The sequence below is a fragment of the Camelus dromedarius genome, chromosome 4 (assembly GCF_036321535.1).
Source record: "Camelus dromedarius isolate mCamDro1 chromosome 4, mCamDro1.pat, whole genome shotgun sequence".
In the NCBI taxonomy this organism is placed as follows: Eukaryota; Metazoa; Chordata; class Mammalia; order Artiodactyla; family Camelidae; genus Camelus; species Camelus dromedarius.
In genome coordinates, this window is record NC_087439.1 from 81,189,438 (window position 1) to 81,217,430 (window position 27,993).

General features: G+C 42.2%; 1 protein-coding gene and 1 non-coding gene across 2 annotated transcripts; both read left to right on the plus strand.

Moving 5' to 3' along the window:
• Window positions 1-11: 11 nt before the first annotated feature.
• ARPC2 (actin related protein 2/3 complex subunit 2) lies at window positions 12-27,991 on the plus strand. The gene is made up of 11 exons (XM_031452163.2): window positions 12-149; window positions 364-445; window positions 8,080-8,114; window positions 9,428-9,540; window positions 13,344-13,389; window positions 16,300-16,486; window positions 17,112-17,205; window positions 22,588-22,714; window positions 24,245-24,345; window positions 24,683-24,783; window positions 27,524-27,991. The coding sequence occupies exons 2-11, from the start codon at window positions 372-374 to the stop codon at window positions 27,546-27,548; spliced, it is 903 nt and encodes a 300-aa protein (XP_031308023.1). The 5' UTR covers window positions 12-149; window positions 364-371; the 3' UTR covers window positions 27,549-27,991.
• Window positions 3,200-3,335, plus strand: LOC116153166 (small nucleolar RNA SNORA42/SNORA80 family). The gene has a single exon (XR_004136960.1). It is a non-coding gene; the product is annotated as a small nucleolar RNA SNORA42/SNORA80 family (small nucleolar RNA).
• Window positions 27,992-27,993: the final 2 nt, after the last annotated feature.

Sequence of the window (27,993 nt, forward strand, 5' to 3'; positions counted from 1 at the left end):
ACGGGGCCGCGCGTCCGGGCGGCGAGCGGAAGTGGGTGTGAGAGCGGAAGTGGCCGGCTAGAGCCGGGGGCTGGGCGGGGACCGGGCTTGTCGGTGAGGCGGCAGCGGCGGCGGCGGCTCGGCAGGCGGGTTCAGGCTTCAGGGGCCAGGTCGGTCGGGTGGGTGGGCTCTCCACAGTCAGTGCGTGCGCGGGCCAGCGCGCGCGTCATCCCCTTTTCCCCACCCCTGTCCCTTTCCCCTTCTTCTCTAACCTCTTACCCCACCCAGCCCCCCTCCTCAGGGAGCAGCAGGGCCGCTCCCTCCGTCCTTTCCTCCCTTACCCACCCTCACCGCCCTTGTTTCTCCTTCCCCTGTCCGGGGCAGCCGCCGCCATGATCCTGCTGGAGGTGAACAACCGCATCATCGAGGAGACGCTCGCTCTCAAGTTCGAGAACGCGGCCGCCGGGTGAGCGCGCGCCCGGGGCCGGCGGTCGGGGAAGGGGTGGCAGAGTTGACTCCTGCTAATTCGCTCAGCGCCCCCAGACATGGAGGAGGGAGGTGGGGGACCTGGCCAGGTGTGGGGAGTGCCCCGGCAGTGTAGACATGGGAGGTGATTGGGCTCGGTGGGGTGAGGGGCAGAGATGCGTGGGGAGAGGCTCAGAGAAGGGATGCGGAAGCAATGAGTGGACAGGAGTGCGCGTGCCAAAGGGCATCAGACCTGTGGGACGTGAGGACAGCTTGGGCCAGAACTCTCGCTGGAGACCCCCTTGCCCTCCAGAGCGAGCAGCGGACCACTTCCCTCTGTATTCCCGTCATTGTTCAGAACCCGGAGAGAGTCCACTTAGGATTGCGTTGGAAAGAGTTTTCAGGAATTCCCAGGACCGAAGATGCAGGCCCAGATCACCACCAGCCCTCTCCCTCCCCACCCCCACCTCCTAGTCAAAAGGAGCCGGAGGGAGGACTGAAGGCAGGCCCGGTCCTGCAGCCGCAAAACGCGATCTCTCTAGTTTTCCTTCCCCGAACCCTGCTGTGAAAGGCACTGGCTATATTGTTATATTTCTCAAGCAAAGTTAATAGTACCCCCCTTCCAATCCACACCCCTTCCTTATCACTCTTCGGAGGTTCTAATTCTCCTTCCCCTACCCAGTATCCTCTATCTGGCTGTTTATCTTTTAATTCTTATACCATGCCCCTGGTCTGTGATTTCTTCTATGGTAATTCTGACCACAGTACACACTTAAAAGCCTCGAGTCTATAAAGTCCTTAGATACTCTCTTTTTAACCACTGGCCTTTTAAAAAGTGGACTTAGGGTGTATATTCAAAGGCAGCCTTCTGTGTCAGACACAAGAATCAGTAGAAGACAACCTCCTCCCCCAAAGCTGCTTTGCTTTTCTAACATAATTTTTAAAACATGAACCAAGGATTTGGTTTTAGCTTCTAATTTTTGGCGGCCTGTGGCCAGTCCCTTTGCATTTCCCCATGTGTGAGAATGGGACTTCACATCTTGGTTACACAGTGGAGGAAGTAAGTACAAACTGTTTCTGATGAACTGGGAACTAGTAATAGGAAAGTGCTTGGAGAGCCACAGATGGGAGAGGATTGGTGGAGGGAAAATTCTAAATAGACATAATGAACTTGTGGTTTGGAGGCACTAAAAAAATATATTTCTAGACCACTGCTTAAATTGAACATATTGTGTCTCCTGTCTTTTATAAGGCCGCAGATTTTATCTGTAAAGCAAAGCCCGACTTTGCTGGAACATCAGTAGCTACTGTTTCCTGCCAGAGGCTGCAGTTGCTTATATTTTAGGCTAAGTTGCTTCTCATCTTCAGCCTCGCTTACTAGTTCCTTTGCATTTTAAGTGTTCAGGCAAATCAGCTTGGCGACTTATTTTGGGTGATTGCTCTGAACTTTTGAGCAGTGTAGCACATAGGAGGAAGTTAAGCTAACTTCTGCATTTTCGCAGCTGATCTTCAGTGAATTCTCAAGTTTAGACTAGCAAAAATATGAGACCTGAGTGGTTATAAGCTGATCTACAAGATAAATCCCTGTGCATTTTCTAGTAGAAGCATGCCTTGTGGTGTAGAAGTATGTTCACATCTACTTGTGTATGAGTAACTTGTGATTCTGACATGTAGTCCATTACTCAGAGCTTCAGGTCTTTTCCTTTTAGAACATTATTCTGAAAAAGAACAGCTGACCATTTAAGCTGGAGTAAAGTAGGCACTCAAATCTGGAAGGCATAACTTCTGAGAGTTTTTTTGTCTTTAACAGAAAGTGTATGTTGTAGCAATGTTGAATATTGGGGCAGGGCACCAAGTTTTGGCTTTTATTCTGGCCTGTCTTCCTTTTGAGATGTGACTTTAAATAAGTGGACTCAGAACATACTCTGCTGAAAAGCACTTTGAAAATCTTTGAACGAGACCATGATATTCAGCCTAGGAGGTAAGACTTTCCTGGGATTGCAGATGTAACACCTAGCAGAAGAATTTCCAGGCATACCAGTAAGGTGAGGCAGCAGTGAAGTAGTTAAGTATTTATCAAGGCACATGCCTAGCCAGAACTTCCAGAGAACGATAACTAGAGTGAGAACTGTAAACATTTATGAGGTTCTACCAGTGCTCGGCACCAGGCGGGAACAGAAGAGGGGAGCCTTTCTGAGAGAGTCCATTGGCACAGTTACAGAGGAGCTAAGGGGTGAGATGTGTTGGGGTGGAGATCAGAGAAAGACATTAAAGAAAGGCAGTAGCTTTGGGGAGAAATCTTGGAGATTTTAAAGGCTTTGCCCACCTAGGAACCTCCTGGGAGAGGTCAGTTCCACCCTGCTTTACACTTCTCAGCAAACCAATTGGGGAAAATGGGTTCAGAGCAGCCTTCCCTAGAGTTAATCTTCCGACTCTGCAGTGTCCAATAAGGATAGCCATTAGCTACATGTGGCTAGTTAAGTTTAAATAAAAATTAAGTAAAGTGAATTAAAATTAAGCTCCTCAGTCACACTAGCCACAGTTCTAGTGCTCAGTTGCCACATGTGGCCAGTAGCTGCCGTATTTGGGCAGCACGGATGTAGAACATTTCCATTATTGCAGACAGTCCTATTGGATGACACTGTTCCAGCTACTGAAAGTACAAGAATGTGATAGTCTGTGATATATACTTCAGAATACAGTTGTGGTAATTTTCCTTTTGAGGTTGCTCTTTTTTAAAAAGATGCCTCTCAGAGCATGGTAATGGATTTATGGTGGGTCCTCCTCTGTGGGCCTCTCATAGTGTACCCATGCCACAGAAAATTGCAGCCTTGAACCATTGCCCAGCCTCCTTACCTGTGGGCTGTGAGTACTGAAGGGGCTTTATACAGTGTGAAACTAAAAAGAAACAAAAAACAATACTCAGATCATCCCGCTGGATCTTCTTGCCTGCAACATCCTACTAAAAGTCTAAATTTCCTTCAGGTAAAGCAGCTCTGTCATCTAAACTGTGTAAGAATACATTTGGTCATGACAGCCTTTTAATTTGGAGGCAGTTCTGACAAAGCCTAAGATTCATTCTAAACAAGTTACTTTGTTTTTTCCTACTGCACTCCTGGGAAGGTGGCTTATTGGAATGATTTATATATCTTCACAAAATGATAATTATTGGTAAATTATCTTCCTGACAGCCTTCAAACTAAGAATGTGACTAATTAAGAAGCTGAACTCAACACTGCAGATAACCTCGCGTGCAGGTCTTGTCAACAGTGTTCCTTTTCATTTAGGAATTCTTACCCAGACCCCCAATTAAAGCAGAAGTAATCTGGCAAATTAATTGAATTCTTTTGTTAGTATATGCACACCAAGAACCTTTATAGCCTCAGAAGCTAGGCTTGTCAACTTGGCTAGAGACTGGAGTCCAGAATTGAAGAAATGCTGTCAGATGCGAATTGCTCTTGATTTTAAGCGCATGCTGGCTCCTTGCCACAGCTGTGCATATTGTGGGAAGCCGTGGTTCCGTAAGGGGGAATGAAGCTCAGTAAGCAAGCCGTGCCAGGTCGGGTGGGCGAGGACTGTGGGAGGAGAAATTTGAGAAAGGAATAAAATTAAATCTTGCTGATACCTTGTTCTCATTCCCAGATATGCTGTATATGTCCTCAGAGAGACAGGCTGGTTAGAAGTGATTTGGAATTAGGACACTGTTTAAGGATTTTGAAGAGATTGAATGTAGTGGCTGACTTGCTGAGACCATCTGGTTGGTCTTTTTACAGGACACTATAGTTACATACTGCTGCCCATCCTCTGGCTGCCTTGGGACCACTTTAGGCATGAAGCCCCAGAGCTACACTCCACCAAACCTGTGACTGCTTAGGGGCAGGGTCTATCATTTTAGTTGTCATTGTTTCCACAGCATTCTCAGTGTGTGGAGAACTGGCTCAGTAAGTGTTTTCTTGAAGGAATGGATGGAGCCAGACAGAATGGTTCTTAGTTTCTTCAGGATCTTACCATTTTTCTGACATTGTGTGACTTAGCTGTTAGACTCTCTTTGTTCTCCTTATTTTGAGACATGGCTTAACAGAGAGTAGGACTACCTCTTACCTAATAAGATCCACTTTGTAGGTTTTGCTTAAAAAAGATGATGGGAGCCTTAGAGAGGACTTAAAGGAGAGTGATCAAAAACCTTTATAGTGAGATAACGGGCAGAATTCCTCTAATTCAGCTCATGAAAGAGATAACTAGAAGAGAGACATAAATGCCCAAATGGGGAACTGGATGCACTGAGGAGTAAAAACCCCGAAATCCTTAATGAAAATAGAGGATTGGATAATACAGTTGCCAGGAGTTCTTTATTCACTGACTAGTGACATTCTAGAAGCTTCCTTAGGAAAAGGATAGAAGAAAAATTTTTTAAGGATTTTAAGAATAGCTCTTCGAACCCATTGGAATGAATTGAATATATTTTAGTGCCTTGTGCTGCACAGTCAGTAACCTTGAGGATTTATCCAGCTGGCTTGTTCTAGGATTCCAGACATTACAACAGTCTGATAGGGGGTTCTATTTCTCCTTGTACTGCTGACCAGTTCCTGATTCTGGAAGTTAACACAGTCCCAAAACCTCCCAACCATGGCTTCGAAGTCTGGTCTCCTTTGACTCTTACCTAGAAGAAAAATTAATTCGTTGATCACCTTCTATGAACCAGGCCCTTTGCTTTGAGCTATAACATGGTCACATTTCAGAATGTGCCCATGTGACAGATAGCAGTTCCAGTTTACAGTTGAGGAAACTGGGGCTCTTGGGAGTTGCTGAGGGAGTAGACATATGTGTTAAGCGTTGTGCAGGCAACCTTCTCTGATGATTCCTGACCTTGTTTATGATATGTCACGCACACAACATGACACTATCTGAATGGCATCTGGGTAAATGGTCTAGCCTGGAGGTTCTGCCACTGGGCTGCCCTAGGGACTGTGGGGATTATTATCTCAGCATATCTGTAACTTAGTCACAAGACGCTGGTTGGGAAACTGCTGTCCACATAGCATCTTAGTTAGTCTTCGTAGCAACCTTGGGTGGTAGATATTTTTGATCTCCATTTTCTAAAAAAGGAACGTTAGGTCCGCTGACATTTGAGTAACAATTTGAGTAACATTGCTTGTGGTTACAGAGCCAGTAAGTGACAGAACTTGAAGTGAACAGTCAACTTTGAAGGGCTTGCTTTTTCTGTGATTAAACTCACCCCCAGCATCTGAAATTTTAGCAGATAGTAGGACAGAAAATAACCATTTATCTTTTTGGCCTATTAAATGGTACACTTTCTCCCAGACCAATCTTACTCCCATCTAGCTCCATGATTTTAATCCACAAAAGTAAGTAACTAACACCTGGTCTTGGAATTGAGCGCAATCTTGTTGTGGTATATTTCCCACTCTGTGCAGTCTCTTTGTTGGGGTGCAGAGTACTTGGACCTCTAACTCCCAGATGACTTCTTGGGAAGACTGCTTTGGCGCAGTGCTCTCCTGAGCAGCCTGCCTCTCTACTCTGCAACCTTATGCAGCCATAAATAGTAAACTAAAATATTAATGGCAATAATTTGACAAATATTCCCAAGTCAGGCAGCAAACTGCTTAGTATAGATCTCAGCAACTTCTCCCAGTGGGGCTCTGTGCTCAGGGAACTTCACAGCCTAGAGAGATTCAAAATTTCAGAGTCAAAAGTTTATAGCTTAGAACCTAAATGTCTTTATCTATAGTTGATTTTTCTTGGTCTGTTGGTGAAGTGGGAGAGTGAGGAACTCAGTCCTTCCTTGACTGAATTAAGGCCTAAAGGTTAAAAAAGAAAGAAAGAAAAAAAAAAAAAACAGCTGACTACTAAGTGATGCAACATGGACTTTTATAAGCCTCCACCCTGCCTCTTTGGCACAGCCAACCTTCCTTGGGAAAATGTACCTCAGTGCTTCAGTGCAGCCTCTTAATGTTTCATTCAAATGGGCGGTAGGTTAATGTTTGTACTTCTTCCTTTGCTGTTGTTTTCTCCAGGTGAGGAATGGTGGTTGGCCATTCATTGCCTTTGTCTCCTGACTGCAATTTCAAATGAAAGATCAGAAACAGCTTAAATTTTCATCCAGTTCTTTTCATTATATTCTGAACTCCCTGCTTCTCCATAAACACACTTGATACTTGTTTCTCAGACACCCAAGTGCTTTTCTTAAATCACATATGGATGGCTTTGAAGAAGCAGGGTAGAACTCTGTGATTTGTATAGGTTGATTTTACAACCGGGCTAACATATGCTTAATAGAAGCCAGTTTCCTTGAGCTGGATGGTTTAGCTCTGCAGCAGCTTTTTAACGGTCATAAACCACGTTATTTATTCCGTTATTTCCCAGCAACTCTGGAGGGCAACTCAGTCGGTTCCTTTTACAGGTGCGGGAGCGGAGATAGTATAAAAGATATGCACTTGACTGTGAGGTCTTGAGCAAGTTAGGCAAGAATAAATGTAAAAATGTGTGTATTTGTCTGCTGGCCCATAAAACAAAGTGGAATCATTTGAGTTATAGGTCATTAGCTGATAAAACTGCAGAGTCTTCGTTCGTTACCTACCATTGGGCTTTGGGGAGAAGTGAGGAAAAACGTAAAAGTAGCTTTTCACTGAGGGGTTAATTGACTGTTATTGTTCATAGCTAGGATGTACGTCATGCTTTCTAGGTAATAACTCAGCAGCATTTATCAAATAGAAGTCCATGTACCAGGCTCAGCAACGAGGCACACAGAAAGTGTTAGGCTGTCATTGCCTTCCAGGATAAGTTCTTCCGTGTCTATTATCTTGTTTTATCTTTAGCAGTTGTGTGTGGTAGTTAGGATCACTTGTGTTCTCCCATTTTATAGATGAATAAGTGAGAAAATGAAGCGTGCAGGTGTGGATTTGTCTGAAAGCATGGTCCTGATGAAAATACTAAAATTGTAAAGCAGGTGTCCTGATTGTTCTCAGTGATTTCAGTGTTACTTTGTGCTACACTTTGTGTAAGTACAACACTGGAGTTTAAAAACAAAACCAGAAAAGCTAGGGTAGAACCAAAGAGGGCTTCACATAGGAGAGTGGTGAGTACTTTGGTGACATAAGGGACAGGGAAAGATATGTAGCAAGACTTACAAATTGTCTTTGAAATGGAATAGAACTGTCTGTATTGTTTTATGGTCTGAAATCATCCTTTCTCTTTAAGTAAATTTAAACCATGTGACATGCTCTTTAGCAGTTTTCCTGCTGAATGTGCTACCTCTATCATTGCTATCTGGTGGGGGAGACCTTGACCAAAAGAGGGCATTTTGTGGGTCACATATAACAAACGTGTCTGTCACGGTCTCAAGGCATTGAGAATTGAAGGTGAGCACCAACTACAGCAGATTCAAGCTGGAGAACAAAAACTCTATCTGCCCTGCTTCCATTTTTTATCCTCCACCTTAAGTAAGTCCAGAGGTTCAGGTGCATGAGAAAAATGAGTTCTGTACTCAGATTGACAAGCATAAGATTTGTACAGAATGGTCTGATCTTAAATAAGTTCAGGAACCTTTACAAGCCCCCGTGAAGGCAAGTGGCAATATGGTTGTCTTAACTAAAGGAGTTTTGTTTTGTTCTGCAGAAACAAACCAGAAGCTGTAGAAGTAACATTTGCAGGTAAGTGCCTTTATTTCATCCCTATTAAGAGAAGCCACAATATAAAAAAATAGAAAACAAAACTGTTCGTAAAATAAGCTTTGACATTTGGGGTGCTGTCTCTTGATTGTCAATTTTGTGTGTGTGTGGTCTTTATTTTCCATGGATTTAGTGAGCTGTGTAAAGTTGCCTGATGATACCTTAGAAGTTTGGGTTTAATTTTATGGTACAAACGAAGGGTTTTTTTAATTTGGAAATACCATGTTATCATCTTTAGCCATCATCTTAGTTCGCCTAGCACAAGAGTAGTGGGGCATCATGAAAATGCGAGAGACCTGTTCAACAAGTCAGTGAGGGATGTCACTGCCTTCTTTTCCCTAGAAAGAATCAAGTGTTGATACTTCTCACTTGCCGTGAGAACTTTGAGGACTTAAAGGAACTTGGACAGTCACCCTCTGTAAAATGAGACTGCTTGACTAGATGGTCTTGGGAAATTTTTTGCAGCTCTGAAATGCTGTGACTTATAGGCCAGGTACCATCCCCATCCCTTTCTACTAACTAGCAGTGGCAGCCCTCCCTAAAGTAATGGGACTCAGCACCTAGTTTTAAGAACTACACAAGATAGTCTTCAGTGTGCTGCAGGAAGATAGAAGCCAAAGAGAGAGGGGAGGCCTATAGATTACAAAAACTGAAGAGAGAACCAAATGCAGTGTGTGGGCCTTGTTTGGATCTTAATTCAAATAAAACAACAGCAGTTTAAAAAGTTTTTGAGACAGAATATTTAAATGCTTGATTGGATATTTGATATTAAGAAATTGTTCTTAAAAAATATAGGCATGACAATAATTTTAGGGTTATGTTTTTTTAAAAAGGTATCTTCTTTACCTTCTATAGAGATACATTCTGAAATATTTCTGGATAAAGTGTGATATGTGGGATTTACTTCAGGATAAATCACTGGGAAGGAGTGTGTCTAATGAAACAAGATTGGCCATATAATAATTTTTGAAGCCATGATGAGAGTATGGGTTCATTATACATCATATTTTATACATGTTTAAAATACCTCACAATAAAAGTGTGGGGTTTTTTTAGTGATTAAAGTAAAAATAGCTTTGTAATTTTGGAAAAGAACAAAGAAATAAGTACTAGACAGTTCTATCTTAGTCTCAGTCATTCTGCTGACTTTCCATATAGATTTAAAATAAATGCTATTTTACTTATATGCCTACTTGTAAGGCAGACTTGTGACTTGCAGGTAGGCAAGTAGGCAGGCACTTTGAGATATTATTCCCTATTCCCAAGTCAAGCAGTCTTATTTGCTTTCCTTGCAGATTTTGATGGAGTCCTCTATCATATTTCAAATCCTAATGGAGACAAAACAAAAGTAATGGTCAGTATTTCTTTGAAATTCTACAAGGAACTTCAGGCACATGGTGCTGATGAGGTAAGTTCCACATCACTTTTCCTTGGGACTCTTGTTTCCTCCTCACCTTTTCTTGGTAGCTCGCCACTCCTAGAAGATCCGTGGCACTGAGTCACTCCCCCTGGCACTGGCCACTCAGGATAGCTTGCTCACCTAACCAGGGGCTCTTGACTTCACTTTCCATAGTCATGTAAAGAAGGATGTTTCCCAGAAAAGGTTTTGGTTCTTTGCTTTCTTCTTACTCTAGAGAAATAAAGATGTTCTCTAACCAATGAAAACAAAAACAGCTTTAGTTCTCAAAAAATGTAACAATAGTTTTCCTTGACCAGTACAAAAACAGCTATCACAAGACTGAGATGGTTTGTGTTCTGTTTCTGTGACATTGTTAGTAGGTATATAACTTTTGGTCTGTTTAAAGTTTATAATCTTAATTTCTCATTCTGGAAATTTAGGCACAAATCTGCCCTTCACATTTTTTAATTTAATGTTCTTTAGAGCTGGCCTCTTTAAGTATCTCTTCTTCCTTATGACTGCTTTAGGGGAAATAAGAGAAGGTGTCCATGCATTATGAAACTGTTGGTGGCCATGCTTTATTCAGTAGCTTCTTTCAGTAGCTAAAGTAGCAGGTTTGGTTCCTGTTGAACTGTATTTGCTCTGCGGAGAGCCATTTATGGAAGAAAGAAAATGCTATTACACCAGTGTGCGCACATTGTGGTTGGATCTCAAAGCAGGAAGTATGACTCAGTTCCTGAATCAGTTTTCAAATATCTTTTCGTTTTAACAAAGTAGGTTTTTCTTAATCTGGTGAATGAAATTACAGCCATTTCTAGTTTTTTTTCTGATTAAGAATAGTAGCTTTTGAATTATTTAAAATTTATATAATGAAAAGCCTGTTTGCAAAAGCATATGATCCCAATTTCAATACTTTTTTGGTATTAAAAACTAAAATTGATGTTAACCAAGCAGAATACCAGGAGTCATAGGCAGTTACTTCCCTTACTTTTTCATATGCAGTTGATTTTCCTCATAAATTCAAGGAAGAGCTAAAACTTTTTCTGACTTGCCTCATAGATTCAAAGAAAGAGGAATGGCTCAGAGAATTTATATTCAGGGTTATTGTACCTGAAAAAGAAGAGCTTCAGGAGAAAGACCTAGTCTTTGAAAGCTTTTGAAAGATTATTATGTAAATGATACTGACTAACTCTTCTCTTTATCAGATGAAGAGCAAGAGGAAACAAGTAGCTGTTAAGATGGCCCTGCATTAGATTAACTATAAGACAACTGCCTGGAAAGACTTGTTGAACATTTGCACAGACAGCTAAGAAATTGTGTAATCATTCTCCCTGGACAGTTCTCTCTCTTTAAAGATGTAGGTGCAATAAGAACAATCCTTGGAAGGGAGAGAAAGTGTTAAGCTAGATTTCTTAAATCTCCTTTCCAGTCTGTGCTTTCTTTACAATAGAACTGCAGAACACATTGCTATTCTTGTAGCTACCACAAGGGTCAAAGAACCCACCCCACCCACTCAGGTGGGTGGAGTACTTAACATTCACAGCATTGGAGCAGAGTGCATAGTAAAGTGGCTCCCTGGGTTGGTTAAACAGTGACCAGCCTGTGATAACCACAGGAAGCTTGTTACTTTGTCACAGGCCCTTTTTCAAAACAGAAAGCCCCTGCTCCTGATGTGGAAAGGTCTGATCTCCTGGTGTCAGGTGGGAAGAGGGAGGCGCAGGTTGAAAAGTGAATCATAGTTAAAAGTACAAGTGAAGTAAACAGGGAAGCGTTGGCTGGTTTTGCCAAGAGGAGGGAGCAGCAGAGTTGAATATGGTATAAATTTGGCTCTGAGAACCTCTTAGATCTCAGAATATTAACTTAGTAACTTGGAATTAAACTAAATCTTAGAGGCTGTGGTTTCTTCCACATCTGATTTTCCCTTCCTCTAAGCACACACAGTACAGCTCAGAGGTAGTATGCTAGTTAAAATTTTTCTTTTTCATTTTTATTGTATTTATTATTCTCCTGTGTAGTTAAAATTCTTATTGGGGTATGCATATTACTTCTTTACCCCTAAACTTTATAGAAGTGGTATATGGGACACTTGAAGGTCAAATCTCTCTGTGCCACCAACACACTCTATGACCTTGAACCTCTTTCTTCAGTTCTTCTGTAAAAGAGAAATCTCACAGTGGCTGGATGGTCACTAAATAGGAACTTCATGTGACATTACTTATCTTTTGCCTTTTTTCAAACAAGTGTGATCACTGATTCATGCTGTGAGGTCCACCCTATTATCCAAGTTTCTCAGGTTGAGAATTTTTCCCAGCTATAGGAAAATGGTTAAATGTATGGCATATTAAATATTTAAGAATAGGGGAAAGAACCTCACCATCTGATAATTTTTCAAATGAGACATGAAATAAATGGTTTGCTCCTGGTTTGTTTTTTGTTTTTGTTTTAAATACCTAGGGAGTACATTGAAAATACGATTAGAAGAAAAGCACTGACATTCACTCAGATCTATTATCTGAGTCTGTATGCGGGAGATGGGCACTGAGACCACAGCAAGACAGAGGCCCTGCTCACATGGAGCTCCACCCTAATGCTGCCTGTGTTCACAGTGCTTCTCTTTAAGACATGCATGCAGCTCTTATAATTAAAACAGAAGTTTGTAATTTTGTTCACTTTTAATTTGGTAACTTGTCATAGATTAAGTACCCCCCTTTTATTGGTATCCCAGAAAATGCAAGAGGATTATCAGTGTGTTTGTGGTGACATAGTGTTAGAAATTGGCTGCCTAGAGACAAAACCCCACAGCCTGTTATGCTACTGTGGGTTAGTATATTGGCCTCAGTTCCATCTTCCTGTGGAATAGTGATGACATCTTCCCTCCCTAACTCTAAAGTTTTAATGAGTTAGTAATAAGCCCTGTCTGTGTTTTGCCTCTTAAACATATAAAGACTTCTAAATACCAAGAGGTTATTAAATTCTAGTGTCTTTAATGTTTTTTTTCCTGTCTCCAAATAACTGCCTTTCTGCTGCTTAATGTGTCCTTTATAAATTTAAGTCAGAACCATTCCTTCCAAAATAAAAAGTTTGTTTCTTAAGCCATGTCAGCCTAGGAGCAGCTTCTACCAGGCGGAATAGCCACACTGGCAGAGAAGAAATAGGAAGGTGTAAAATGTTTTACCATTTATTCCAAAAAGCTGGGATGTATCGTAAGAATTGATTTTGAGAAAAAGACTTTATAGAGGACAGCCTTCTATGGACCCACCAGAATAAATAACTGGCCAAGATTCAATTATCCATTGTCTTTTGCCTTTAAAAAAGCTAGTGATGAGCTAAATAATTTTAAAGCATACAAGATAAGCAGACTAAGTAGAGTCAGTTCCTGTCAATTCTGGTTTTATCTCTTCATTCACCTGTGTCAGTGGTTTGGCCTGTGCTTAGTTGATAACTAACATAATCTGTTCTCATTTGAGTTTGGTGTCCTTCTGCTGTCCCGGGGGGAAAAAGGTGATTATGTGCATTGTATGATCTGGAGGAACAGAGACCCATATAAAGGGTGTGACCAAGTCCTAAAGGAGTAAAGGATGAACCTCGATTGAAAAACAGATCCTAGACTGACTATTTGGATTTAATCTCAGTTCTGTGAGTGACTTGCTTGGTAACACAGATAAATCTGCTTCCCTTTTATATCCAGGTTCCCACTTACCATTTGGAAGTTAGGAAGAAATCTGGCTTAGGAAATGTTTGGCAAGCACAGAACTTTAAAAATGATGAAGTTATGGCCTTTGATTTAACATATTTGTTTTTGTATTTCCTAGTTATTAAAGAGGGTGTACGGGAATTTCTTGGTAAATCCAGAATCAGGTATGTAGTAATGTGAGTGACTGTGGAATGACATGGAAAGAGACCTGTCCTGTTTGTACTGTGCTTTTTTTAGCCAAAGGATTTCGTTTAAATATTACTCACTTTACAAACATTTCTTCACGAGTCCAGTTCCCACTTTAACTCTCTCCATAAAAAATAGCTTTTAAGGGGCTTTGTATTGTCCAATAATGTTACGCAATGTGGTGTACAGAATTAATGTATGTCATTTTTAACATTTTCTGGATAGGGCCAGGTGACGTTTCCTTATATGTTTCAGCCAGAGGGCCATTATTGTTTGCTTGTGGTGATTAAAATGCCTTTTGAGAAGACTAAGAAAACATTGTTTCTTACTCCAAGGCCCTAGTAACACCTTTATACACCTCACATTTAAAGAATGAAAAGGAATATTCACAACTATTTTCACATTTTCAAATAACAAAAATTTCAGCCCCTTCTGTAATCTGTTCTTCTAATCAACAATCTCTGCCTCCTTCATGGCCAGAGGAGTTGGAAAACATCGTGGCCATCCCTGATTAGAACAGCTTTGTTACACTGCTTTAAAGGCAGTTTAAAGTGGAAAAAAACTGAACAGTATTTTCATCGCTTTGATTAAGTGGTAGTTTCAAATTCTGAGGCATTTAGCTAGGCCCCATACTGAGGACCAGCTAGTAAGACTGAACATAATACTTGTTACTCAAATCCTCTTATTGTGGTACCTTGATCAACAAATTGTTCTAGAAAGGAAAATGTGTCTCTGGCTTTCTTTTAACAGCAATTTCTTTTTTTTTTTCCCCTCCTAACAACATGATAACACCTCACCACTCCCATTAGAATACCTTTCTGTGACTTTTATATCCTTCTCTGGAAACAAAATGATCGAAGTTTAAAAAGTACCTTTGGAATGTTACTTATAAGTAGGAATATTTGTGGATGAGAGCTTTGACTGCGCTCCATAAAGAATACTAAAATGTGTTAATCCCCAAATGATAGCACAAATGTATCTCAGAAATAAAAACCAAAAGATCAGTAACACTGTAGGCTTTAAGAGGAATCAAGGAATTTTGGAAAGAAATTTAAAAAAAAACAGAACTAGAACAGAAAAAGCATATAGGAATGCTTGGGCATGTTTGTCACTTCTCAGATCCTAAAATCTAGCAGAACAACCAGAGTACAACCCAGAGAACTCATGCATCTGTCTCTGGGCCTTCTCGTCCACTTCCTGTGCTAAAGCACACACTGCCAGATTGCAGATCGTGTGTTCACACAAGTGCAAAGTATAAAAACATGTGAAAGTATCATCTCTCTTCCTCTTTTTCTGTTGGTTTATCTAGGCAAGTTTGGAAAACTCAGCAGTCCATATTAGATTTTTACTTTTTTTCATCCTCAGTATATTTTCTTCATCATGTCAGAAGCCTTATTTAAGCTTGAGTTCAGTTACCGTATTTAGTTTGTTTTTTTTTTTTTTTTGGCTTCTTAAAACCAGCAAACCTCAACTTTAAATATTTTCTTTTTAAATCTAATCTTGTGGTCTATTTGCTTATCTGGTTTTCAGGTACCCAAAATGGGATGGTGATTGATACTATTTAATATTGGAGTGCCAAAAATGTGCTAAGCATTATCTAGAACAGAGATTTACATAGTTGATGCTCTCATGGGGTTAGATTCAACAAAAAACACAGACCTCAGGAATGCTCTTGAGAAGAAATTAAATAATAACAAAGTACAAAGGTCTTAGATACTCAGAAATGTGAAATCCATGCAGTTCTGGTAAAATTATCCATCAGTTATCTAAAATATGAAATGATCCTTGGCGATGTACAGATATTCTTGCAAAATCATCTATAGGCCTTTGGACAGGTATTAATCACTTGATTGTATAATAAAGTGTCCCAGCCTTGTCAGAATTTATACTTGATACGCTATAAAGAGGCAGAATAATGTAGCAGTCAACAGTCTTGGATTTCAGTCCCTGTTCTGCCCAATTTATTGATGGATGACCCAATATGTTCCAGGCACTATAAATACTCTATGTTCTTTTAATTCTCCCAATAGCCTTCCCCAGCTCACCACCCCTTTTTTTTTTAACAGATGCAGGAATTGTAGAGGTTAAGCAGTTTGGCCAGGTCACAAGTGGCAAGGCTAGGATTTGGACCCAATTTCATCAGTTCAATAGAGAGTTGCTTCCATCTCTATGTCATGCTGCATTTGGCATGGCATTTTGCTTCTTTGAACCTCTTTTTCCCTCTAAAATGAGAATAACCGTATCTGGCATGCCTCCTTCAAAGAATTCTTACAGGGATCAAATAGAATAAAATATTTTAAAACACTGAAAATTTTACAGTGTACATAAATAAAAGCTATTGGGGAGATACATATACACATTTTTTTTTCCTTTTTAGGTTTTTCCTTTTTTAGGTTTTTCCATACCCTGCCTCCATCCTCAGGGTTTGCTATGGCATGTAAGTGGGTATATTTTATTATCAAAAAGCTACCCAGCTACTGACCATTTTGGCACTTGGCCTGTTAAACCATCAGAGAAAAATATGTAACTCATATTATATATAGCTTGATAACATATTCAGCCCTCACCCCTTCACAACTGTCTGGAACACTAAATTTCTAATCAAAGTTCCAGAATTATGACTTCGTCCCATTCCTTGTTTGTGAATCAGTCATCTTTGATAATTGATTCAAATTTTTGCATAGCATTTGTTAATTAGCTATACACGTTTACAGTAATTTTACAATAATTAAGATTTTATTTCACCTCATTTGCCCTGTGAGGTAGATAGGAAGGGACAGCATTCTACCTGAGTTAAAAGTACAGACGCTGAGACAAAATAAAATGTCATTAGAACCTGAAAAGTTTCTTTTATTATAACTGCTGGGTGTTTTTCTCTTCCCCTCCAGGATACAATGTCTCTTTGCTCTACGACCTTGAAAATCTGCCTGCATCCAAGGATTCCATTGTGCATCAGGCTGGCATGTTGAAACGAAATTGTTTTGCCTCTGTCTTTGAGAAGTACTTCCAATTCCAAGAAGAGGGCAAGGAAGGAGAGAACAGGGCAGTTATCCATTATAGGGATGATGAGACCATGTGAGTATAGAATTTGTTCATGAAGCCTGGGTATGGCTGTCACACATGCTTACCCAAAGACATTTGGCTCAGTCAGACCTTAACTGTACTGTGTGAATCCTCCTGAAGTGTCTCATAAAATTCTTTAAGGCAGGATGTAGATGGGGGGTGGGGGCATTTCTCCTACTTCCCAGATACTGAAAGCTGGCAAAAGATGAAGAGTGCTTTCCTTTAAGTCACCACCATTTTGAGGCCCCTTCAGTAGTGTAGCCCAGATAATCAGGAAGCAGAGGGTGACTATAGGTTCTGTGTTGTTGCAGCTCTTGGATCATCTGCATACTGTGAGTCTCATAGTATATAAAGAAATACATATTTTTAAGTGAAATTCTGAGAATCAGTAACTCTAGATTCCATGTAATACCACATAGTCAGTAACATCGACTTTGGGTGATTTTCATCTCCTGCCTCGTAGGACATGCATTTATTATACCGACTCTATTGGCCATAAATACTTAGCCTCACTGGCACCCCTTGTTTTATGAATTAGGATATTTATGACTACCCTCCTACTTCACTTGTAGATCAAGTTCTTGACAAAACTCTGTTCTGATTCTATACTTAATCTCGTGGATTTTGTTCCTCTCAGGTATGTTGAGTCTAAAAAGGACAGAGTTACAGTAGTCTTCAGCACAGTATTTAAGGATGACGACGATGTGGTCATTGGAAAGGTGTTCATGCAGGTATGGAGCAGACATCTTGGTGGGGGAAACCATGGCATGATGTTTTATACCTTGGTGCCAAAGCACACCATAAACATAGAAAAAGAACTGGCTGCTATGTTGATGCTGAAACTTGTTGAAGATTTAATTAAAGAGCCCTCATCAAACTCACTGAATTTTTTTTTTCTTAGTGGTTTTAGCCTTTTGCAGGACTGAACTAGAGGGTTAACTGAGTATTAAACATACTAACAAAATGACAGAACATTAAGCATCCTTCCTGCCATGGGGTCTTTGATTTAAAGTTTGGTAATATTTTCTACCCTCTTGTGTTTCCTGGAGTTTCTAGCAAGGTCTGTCCTTGGCTTGGTTTAGTCCTAAAGTCTTTTCAGAATGGAGTCTAAGGAATATTCTTGAGTAGTAGGTAATGCATCAATAGGGTAGACTTGTGGAACTGACAGTGAAGAGAACGGGCCTGAGTTTGACCGAAGTTACCATGGAGTGCCTCCCTTGAAAGAAGCTCATCTACTAAGAAGAGGAATGGAGTTTAGCAGGACATTTTGTAATTGGATTTCTGGTGCAGTTGGACTCGAAGTCTGACATAATACATCCATTGTGGCTTTGTCATGCAGTCTGCTAACCAGTTGCTGGCTTTAGGACATGAGAGCTCATTGGTGAAGTGGTATCCTGACTGGTTTCTTCTGAGATGGGTCAGCATTCGAAATCTAGTACAGTGGTTAGACTTTCAAAAAACTTTGTACATTCATTCTGTTCCTTGTCTGGGGCAGTATCTTTTTTGCCAAATAGAGTTGAAAGATAGTTGTGCTTAATATAGTGAGGATACATTGTGTGTAGCCATTCTAAGTGGCTAGGAAAATCTTCAAAAGTGATATTCTCAATTTGATCCATCTGTAGTGGCTTTTTATGTTTAGGCTATTTAATGAGCGACTCTAATTTTGTAGCCTCTGTGCAGAAGAATTAGAATATTGTCACAGCGTTTGAGAGTACTAAACTTATGAAAAAGTAAGAGAGTGTGTGTGTGTGTGTGTGTGTGTGTGTGTGCGTGTGCACAGATATATAGATATGTATGTTTGGGTCCTAAATGTAAGCTTCAGACAGGCATTTCATATGTTTTTATACAGAATTGACAGGGGAATTCGATGCAGTAGCCCAGAAATTGGGCTAAATCCAAACTGACGGGCTAATTTTAAAAGCAATGAAGTATATATTTAGATTTGGCTGGTTTTTTACCAGTCTTGTTCCATTTTATTCCAGGCAGCATCTTAACTTGTTTTTATAGTTTAAACAGATCTTATCTTGGGGAGTGTACTGGCAATTTGTTCCTTGGGAGAATTTTGTATATTCTTTTTTGCATGTGAATTTAAGCTCTCCCTCAAAGTACAGGTGGTGGGGCACTTACCTAAAAGGGAAAACAAAGTGTCTGCATTTTTGCACTGACAGTGTCTCCAGTGAGTGACAGGCCTGGCACTGTATGAATGCCATCTGCCCTGCCTCCCTTTCCTTACTCAAAGACTAGGGTAATTTATTTGAAGTGACCTTAGAACCTGGACTTATTTTGCTGGCTTTTCCCTCCAAAATAAATCATCTGAGCATTTTCCTGGGCCTAGTTACTTTAAATTTCTAGGAGAAAGGAGAACAGTGGTTGCCTGGCACAGAATAGTGTGACCGGGGGACGATGTTGGAAGTTCCTGATGGTCACTAGTCTGCTTGCTGTGGGTCTTTGTTCTCCCGTGACAGCGTGCACCTCCAACCTGGTCAGAACACTGTCCCTGCTTTTGTTACTGGGCAGGCAGACTCTGAGGTATGCCTACTGCCTTTAAGGAAAAGTCAGAGAGTTTCCATTCCCTGCTCACATGGATGTCCTGGTGCTTGGCTTTGGGTGTTATCTTTGTAGGCATGCAAGCTGAGCGCTAGAGAAAATCTGGTCGATGTCATCATTTCCGTGCTCATTCTGTGAAAAGTGATAGGAACAGTGATTACCCTTTTGGATACTAGCGTGGTGAACTAGAATTTTTTTTCATATTTGGATCTTAAAGTCAGTCCAGTAACTTAAGAGAACTTGTTCAAGGACAAGACAAAAGCCATCTGCTGCTTAGGCAATTGTGAAGATGTTATTTTGAGGACCCTTGCTACCTGTATACATGTGTGGTTATATCTGAAGGATGTTTTCCTGAACTGGGAACACTGGGTCAAGTTCAGGAATTTTGATTAGATATTGCCAAACTCTCCTCCATAGAGATTGTGCCATTTTTCTCTCCCACCTCCAATGCATAAGAGTATTCATTTTCCCAAAGTGTTATTAAACTTTTGGAGTTCTGCCAATCTGACAGGTTGAAAATGGTATCTGCTTTCTCTAATGAGCGAGGTCAAAACATCTTTTTTTACGTTGAAGGCTGTTTGTTTTCTTTTCCTATGAGATGTCTCTTTATGTCCTCTACCCATTTTTCCATTGGGTTATTGATCTTCTCGGTTTCTTTATATACTAGGAAGATTAGCCTGTTGTCTGTGATAGAGTTGCAAATATTTTTTCCAGTTAGTCATTAGATTTTGTGGGTTGTTTTTTGTTGTTGTTTTGTTTTTTCCCCATGTAGAAGTTTATTTTCACATGGTTAAATTGATCCATCTCTTACATCTTCTAGATTTTGAGTCATAGTTAGAAACTCTTTCCCTTTTGCAAGCAAGGTTAAGAATAAATTTACCTGTATTATTTTCCTGGATTTTTTTTTAATAGTTTCATATTTTACACATAGATCTTATTATCTATGTGGATTTCTCTTGGTGCCCGGTGTGAAAGATGGATCCGTCTTTTTTTCTAAGTGGCTACCTGTTGATCCTAGTAGCAATTATTTATAAGCCCATTTTACACTACTAATTTAAGATGTTCTTTTATCATATACTAAATTTCTGTATATATTTGGCTTTATTCTGAACTTCCTATGGTAAGTTGTGCTTTGATGGAAGAGAGAAATAGTATTTTGATGCTCAAAAGATATCCTAGATGGAGGGAGGAAAAAGAAGACATTTAGGAAAATGGAGAGCTGCTGGGTTGATTGGTTGATTGGTTGGTTAGTTGGCGTTCAAGTACTATATAAGAGAGAAAAACAAGGAGAAACAAAGATGGGAGTGAGATTGCCTAAACAATAACCCCAAAATCAGAACTATGTTGTTAGGCTGGGAGGGTATAGCTCAAGTGGCAGAGCGCATGCTCAGCATGCACAAGGTCCTGGGTTCAATCCCCAGGACCTCCTCTAAAAATAGATAGATAGATAGATAGATAAACAAACCTAATTACCTCCCCCAAAAGTTAAAAAAAAAAATTTTTTTAAGGTAAAATATATGTATATATATTGTTAACCAAGTCTGAAATGTACCACTTTCCATGTATACAGAACTGATGAAATGCTGCCAAGTCACCACAGGTTTACAAATACCCCATGTGGTTGTGAATGCCACTTGTACCAGTGAACTGGAGTCTTAAAGAAGCTTATTAAACACAAGAAAATGCTGGCAGACAGTTATCTGTTCTGTTTTCTTCACTGGGACTAAAGAATTTGTTTTTAATGATCCTGGCTTCTTCTCTTCCTCTCCAGATATTTTTCTTTTGGGGAACAAAATTCAAAGGGGAGCTAACCTAACCCATGATGTTAATTTATTTCCCACCAACCTTTGGATACCAAACAGTGAGTGAGCTCAGGAGGCAGGGTGGTGAAACAGGCGGGACCCCAGACTGGGCATTAGACCTCCTCGGGTGTTAGTCTTCCTTTGCTGCCCATTAACCGAGGGCTTGCTGATCACTGTGCATTCTTCCTACCTGCAGATGGAAACATAGTCCTTGCTCCTTCCTTCAGAGTGTGACAATGCTGAGTTGGCCAGGGGAGAAGTGCTTTCTTTCCACAAGCCACGTGCTAGACAGCCTCTTTGAAGGGCAAAGGACTAGACACAGAGATGAATAAAAGCAGGATCCTTGGCTTGAGAAACTCACAACCTGGTAGGAAAGCTAGATGCATTAATGAATAGTAAAGTATTACAGTAGAGGTTTGTAAGAGACATGGGAGAGCAGCCAGCTGCCCCGAGGCTTTTGGAGATGGCATTATAGAAGAGGTCATATCTAAAGAGCAGTAGAAGAGCATTGTAGACCAAAAGGCAGTATAACATGTTTTCAGTGCTCATAAAACTCGAGACCTTGGAAGGCCCCTGGTTCCATCTTTCTGCTGTCACTCAGAATTTGGATCATCCAGTTTTACTGGCACTGCTGGAAAATCTGGTTCTGTTCTTACAGATCTGGGTTGAGACAGTGATTCCTCATATCACCTGTCTGCTGACACAGGAATGCATGGATTGGGAAAGCTTGAGATTTGGAGATTAGAACACAGAAGAAATGACCTGAATTTTACATCCTCAAGCATTTTTCTGTAGTTTGGTTATGGGTAGATATATTTTCTCAAGGATGAGCTTTTATGTAGGGTGATGATCATTTTGTCCAGGGCCATTCTAGAGCCAGAATTAAAAATCAGCTTTCAGTTCTCATAGGTCAGTCTCCTTTTCTCAGTGAACACTAAGACAACTCATCTTTTTTTTTTTTTTTAATGGAGGTACTGGTGATTGAACCCAGGATCTCATGCATGCTAAGCATGTGCTTTATCAATGAGCTATACCCCCCCCACCAACTCAGCTTCTTTAATACTGTTGTCTTCTGCCCCCAAGAAGGGTTTAAATTTGGTCTAAAGTTCTGATTGATGAATTCTAAGCAGTAACAGGATCTAAGATACTTCAGTGAAACAAGATCTGTGCAAAGGCTCAGAGCCTAGAGAAAGTAGTATTCCTGAAACTGGAAGAAGTGGAGGAGGGGTGAGAGTAGTGATGAAAAATTGGTCAGCTCATAAGGGGCTTTGTGTACAAAGGTAAAAGGAGTTAAGACTTCAGTCTCAACCAAGCTAAAGCTTGGGTTTCATTCACCCTGGAATTTTAAAGACTTCTTGAAAAATATAACCTCTCTTCCCATTAACTCAAAAGAAGCTAATAAGCAATAGTCCTTATCCTGAATATAATCTGGTTCTCCCAGTGCTTTGCAATTTGTTGTCTGTTTAGTCTCAGATGTTATTTTATCACCTTCTTCCAAAACGAGAAAGGGGAGGTAGTTGACTGTGCTTTACCTCACTTATTGAAGATCGGACTTGTTAAGTACTCTGATCTCTCCTTTTTGAATCTGGAGTGCATTGATGGCAGCCAGCACTTGAAGTATTTCCTGTTAGGTGTAGTTTATTTTTAACCTCTGCTGGTCCAGTGGCTACAGAGGTCACACCCATAGGGCAAGCCCCAGAGCACAAGTTGCCATTCATTTCACACCAGATTGTCTTCTGCTTGCTTTTTGCTTCATCCTGGCAGGAGTTCAAAGAAGGACGCAGAGCCAGCCACACAGCCCCACAAGTCCTCTTCAGCCACAGGGAACCTCCTCTGGAGCTGAAAGACACCGATGCTGCCGTGGGCGACAACATTGGCTACATCACTTTCGGTGAGCAGGGCTGGGCTGCCACATGTGTGCCTTGGTGTGTTCACACTGCAGTTGAACGGTCAGGGGAGGGGGCAAAAGCAGGCACACTGGATTGTTCGTGTTGCCATTGCCATGACTGAGGGAGGGGTGTCGGGACACTAATTACAGGTCGTGGACTATTTTTGTACAGTGATCATTTCCCCTTTTTCCCTGTTTTTCTTAAATTCTAAGGAAAAAAAGGTAGCCTCTGATATCAAGTGTGAGGAGTTAGGCCCACATAAGCATTGCTAAGTAGCTAGGTGGGAATTTTCTGTCTTTTGGCATTTCTTGATTTTTGCTCATTAGGCCAGAGCTCTAGCCATGATTGAGTTATCCTACTTTCCCTCTAAAAAGATTCACATCTTCCCCTCTTAGAGTTGCTTCAGTCTGGTGAGCTGGCTCATCCTTATAGCTGAGTTTAGAATCGCAGCTCATTCACACACTGCACCTGATTGCTACTAAAATGTCTCCTTTTGTGAAGTTTTCTTTAATTCATCTCAGTGCTGAAGGTGCACCTGTTTATCAGAGATGAGCAAGTGGATTTACCATATTTCATTAAATCTAAGCTATACTTTTTTTTTCACTTAACACCCTTTGAGGTTGAGACACAGCTTACAATTCATGGCCTATCTCAATACATGAACTGATGGTAAACTAACAGTTATTAACATCCCAGAACCCATGCAGTGTAATTATCTCCTGCCTTGATGCTCATTTCTCTTCAGGGCAAATTGACATAGGGGTCCCACCCTTTCCTGTGAGGCACTCCTTTTCATTTCAGCAAAACTTTATCCTGAAGAATTTTGCTGATGGTAAGCCCACTGAGTAGTGTAGGTGCAGAAGATAGAGGGGATTCCGAGAAGCCAGAGGGAGAGAAGTGCAGGTCAGTCCAGGTGCGGGGCTCAGTGACTGCACAGGCCTTCAGGGGATTGCAGGGGAGTGCTTTTCTCAGCCCCCAACCAAGCAGTCCTGCTGGTCCTCATCAAGAGAGTTCAGGTTCTTCTGCCTTCGTGTTTGATTTTTACCACAGAATACATGATCTTTTCTAGGCTCTAGTTTCTCTGAAGGCTTACTCTGCTTCAGCACCCAGGACAGGCAAGCTTTGTTCTCTAATCCTGATTGCTCCACAGTCTACCCAAGCCAGTAGTGTCATCTTCCAAGAGAGACTGTTGAACTGCAGGGGCGGGAGATAGTAGATATGTGGCACACAGAACAGATTTCAGAATGCACAGCCACAGAGTCCAGACCTGGAATGAATTCCAAGACCAGGCCCTTTCCCTGGGGAGTCCTGGTGTTTGAACATGATCACCTCCATTTGCACTCACTGGCACCTGCCTGGTTTTGGTAGTTACCCCTTCCTCGTCTCAAGGAGAAACCCATGACAAAGCCTGCGTGTAGTGAAACAGGTGGGTGTCCTTGAGCAGGGAGAGATTGGAGCTGACTGTAGGCTGCAGTCTTCCCTCCCTTTGGCGTGGACATTATTCCCTGATGCCTTGTCTGTGCCCCTACTAGTGCTGTTCCCCCGCCACACCAACGCCAGTGCTCGAGACAACACCATCAACCTGATCCACACGTTCCGGGACTACCTGCACTACCACATCAAGTGCTCTAAGGTGGGTGAGACCAGCCGCAGCACCTCGGCTCCTGTGCTCCACGTCATTCCCTCCACCAGAGCTGGTAACATAAAAAGTCATCTGTGTAGTTCTGAACTCTATTGCTATTGCTATGAACGCTACACAGATGGTTCTAAAGGCTCTGAGAAATCATGGCCTTTCTTCATCTCTCCCCCACCACTCCCCATAGCAGAGAGGTGAATATACGCTTCCTTGCATGGCCCTAATTCATCCCCAGGGTGGTTGTTCCCAGACCTTCCTGATGACTTCTGCTAATGAAGGCAAAGCTGCCTTTCTAGAACATGACTGCCTCAGTACCCATTGTGTTTGCCTCCAGGCCTATATTCACACACGTATGCGGGCGAAAACATCTGACTTTCTCAAGGTGCTGAATCGTGCACGCCCAGATGCTGAGAAGAAAGAAATGAAAACAATCACGTGAGTAGTAGGGCCATTCCTCAACAGGACCACCTTCCTCTCTGGAGCTCACCAAGAGGGAGGGTAGTGGGTGTCGGTGGCCTCCAGGTGTCTGGGCAGTAGCTGCATGTGAGGCAGGCAGTGTTGGGCCTAGCAGACTGAAGATGAGATGAACAGGCTTTCGCTTCTGAATGGATTTCCTTGTTTTCTACATCTTTGTGAGTGAGAAGCATGGCAGCTAGGAAAAACACAGAGGGACCTTTTTACCCAGATAAGCTGTGTTCTCCTTGGACCTGAGTTGAGAGGCTAGTCTTGTCCTTCTTGGGGTCTTCCTAGAGAAATGGTAGTCATTTGCTTAAGGACATTTAGTTGAGTAAATAGGCCTGGAACCACCCCCAAGTGTTCTTTTTTCCTGGTCTGCTTCTCGACAGGAATTTTGCTTGAAGAGGAAGTTGCTTTATCAGGGATGGAGATGATGGGGGGAGCTGTAAATGGCTGAGGCTCTGCACGCAGGAGGCCAGCTTGGTCTGGGGCCTGGGGATTTAGGTCTGTGCCAGGTGCCGGGTCTTGGGCCCCCCTCTGGTGAAGTTCAGGCAGTCCTGTTCTAAAGATAATAGGTGCTGATCTGCTATCTTTTGTGCCCATTGAATTAAAAGTCTTGAGGTGAACAAGCCTCCCTGCACCCCCCCAGCCAGTGCACTGGCCAGCACCCCATCCTCTTGGAGGTGACCTTTGGCAGGTGTGGTGTGCCTAGGGCTTCAGGCTCCTCCTCCTGGCATGTGAAGCCTCTCTGCCAAGCTAGTTTCTGCTGCCGTTTTACAGGATGAGAGCAGTGTCTGACTCTTGGGTGCCTGAGCCAGGGAGTTATCAATCTCAGAAACATCAGACATTTCTACAGAGCAGTTTAAGTCACCCCTGATTTCTTCAGGCTTTAGGGTGTGCCTGTCTCTTGTTAGGAAATTAGTACCAGGGGCCTTTCTCTGTAGTAGCTCTGCGCATTGTCTAGAGCCAACCGAGTGTTCATCCCATAGCAGATCCTCTGCTCAGAGAGTGGTGTCCACATGCCATGGCAGCAAAAGAGCAGCATGACTCCTTCTACTGTGCAGCTTCATGGCAGAGCCCAACATGGGCAGAACGCACAAGTTTGGGAGGCAGGAGACGGTGTGTGCCCGGGGTGGAGGGTGGTTCTCTTGCTGCCCCTGCAGAACCTTTCCTCCAGCCCGGAGTTTACAGGTCCCCTTTGCCTGCTTGCTTCTCTCACCTGCACCACTTTGGTGACCTTGAGTGTGAGGCAGCCAATTTCATGCCACTTTAAGGACGTAGTGGAGAGACAGGCTATTCAGTAGAGGCCGGGAGATGACCGGTAGCCTGGTACAGCAGAAAGCATCCTGACCTGGCCAGCCTGCCGCCTACCAGACAGGAAGGCTGGGCATCTTAAATACAGTCACAGGCTGCCTGTGCCCCGTCAGCCCCATGACTGCGCGTCCATTCTGGAGAAGAGCCCACCAGGCAGCCATCGCCAGTGTCTCCCCGCAGGGCTTTTCCCCTGCCCTGTTCCACAGCCAGCAGACTGGTTGGTCACTGCACAGTGAGTGTAGTGGCCAGGGGACAGGGACAACTCCCTGTCCTGTTTGGGGGACTGGGAAAGAATGAGTCCTTAAAATGAGCAAATTGTTCATAAACCTCCTTCCTGAAACTTAAGAACAGCTTTGCCTTTTTCTGTCCTATGACCTCTCTTTGGCAGAGGTGGGCCCCAGAGAGGAAGAGGGGGAGGCAAACAACTGTATTCACCCTGAAAACCAGATTGTGTTCCTAAGGGTGGGCAAGAGTTAACTGGCTCAGCCTGGTAGGAGAAGCCTGGGTCCCCACTCTGCTGTGTGGGGTCTTAGACCCTAGAGCAGCATGAAAGAGGGTGGCGGGCCTGCTGTGAGAAACAGCCTTGGATCAGAAGCTGACCATCAGCACCCACAGTGCTCTGCCAGAATCGAATACTCAGGAGTTTTTTATTGGGGGGTGAGTAACAGAATATTTTTGTTTCATTTTGGGCTGGGTGAAACACTCAGGGCAAAAAACTTTAGCCCCCATAATTTTGCCCCAGTTTCCCATAGTTCTAACTCTAGCTTCCAGGCAGCTTTACCAAATGCACACCCTCTATCTTTGGGAACCAGCCTGTTCCCAAAGGTGGCCCTTCTGGGGAAATACTGGGTGGAATAGGACCCCATGGCTCAGGAGCCTTAAGTCAGGCAAGTGTTCTGTGACCGAGTATCGTTACCACTTCACAATACAAAGTGCCTTTAACCTTGAGAGTGGAGGGTTGCCTCTGTGAACATCCTAACCCCATGGTCAAAGATTTTAGGAACTGCTATCTGCTAGCCTGAAAAGGTATAAGCTGTGTAGGAGGACCATGAATTGTTTCCTAGGATGAGGGTTGAGCCCAGTCTGAAGCTTGAGTGGATCTGACCCATCCAGAAATTGTGGGCTCGTAATTCTCCTGTCTGACTTGGTACATTTACTGTCCTCGTGGGCTTAGCACAGATATTACTTGGTACCCCAAAGTATTCAGCAGGGAGAAAGAGCTCATGAGATGTTTATGTGAAAGCCGGCTCTTGGCCCGTGCTTGGAGTTCCTGCATACCTCTGCTGGGGGAGCCTTGCCACTTCATGTTTGCTGTCTCTTCCGGATCCCATCCCTCGCCCAGGTTGTGTGGTAAAAGGAAAGGTGAGCAGAAACTAGCCTTCACACGCACTCTCTGCTTTTGAAGGGGGAAGACGTTTTCATCCCGCTAACTCTTGGGAACGGGAAGAGGAAGCGGCTGGCAACTGAAGGCTGGAACACTTGCTACTGGATAATCGTAGCTTTTACTGTTGCACCTCTTCAGGTTCTTAAGGGATTCTCCGTTTTGGTTCCATTTTGTACACGTTTGGAAAATAATCTGCAAAAATGAGCTGTGCTTGCAAGGACTTCATGGTTCTCAAGAATTAAAAAAAAAAAAAGGAAAAAAAGAATTCCACTTGATCAACTTAATTCCTTTTCTTTATCTTCCCTCCCTCCCTCACTCCTCTTTCCTTCCCCCACTTTTCCAAGCTATTTCGCTTTGCAATATGTTACTGGTAATGAGTTGCAGGATAATGCAATTTTAACTTGTTTTCTCCTAAGTATTTGAGTTCAAAACTCCTGTATCTGAAGAAATACGGTTGGGGTCATTAATAAAGAAAATCTTTCTATCTTACA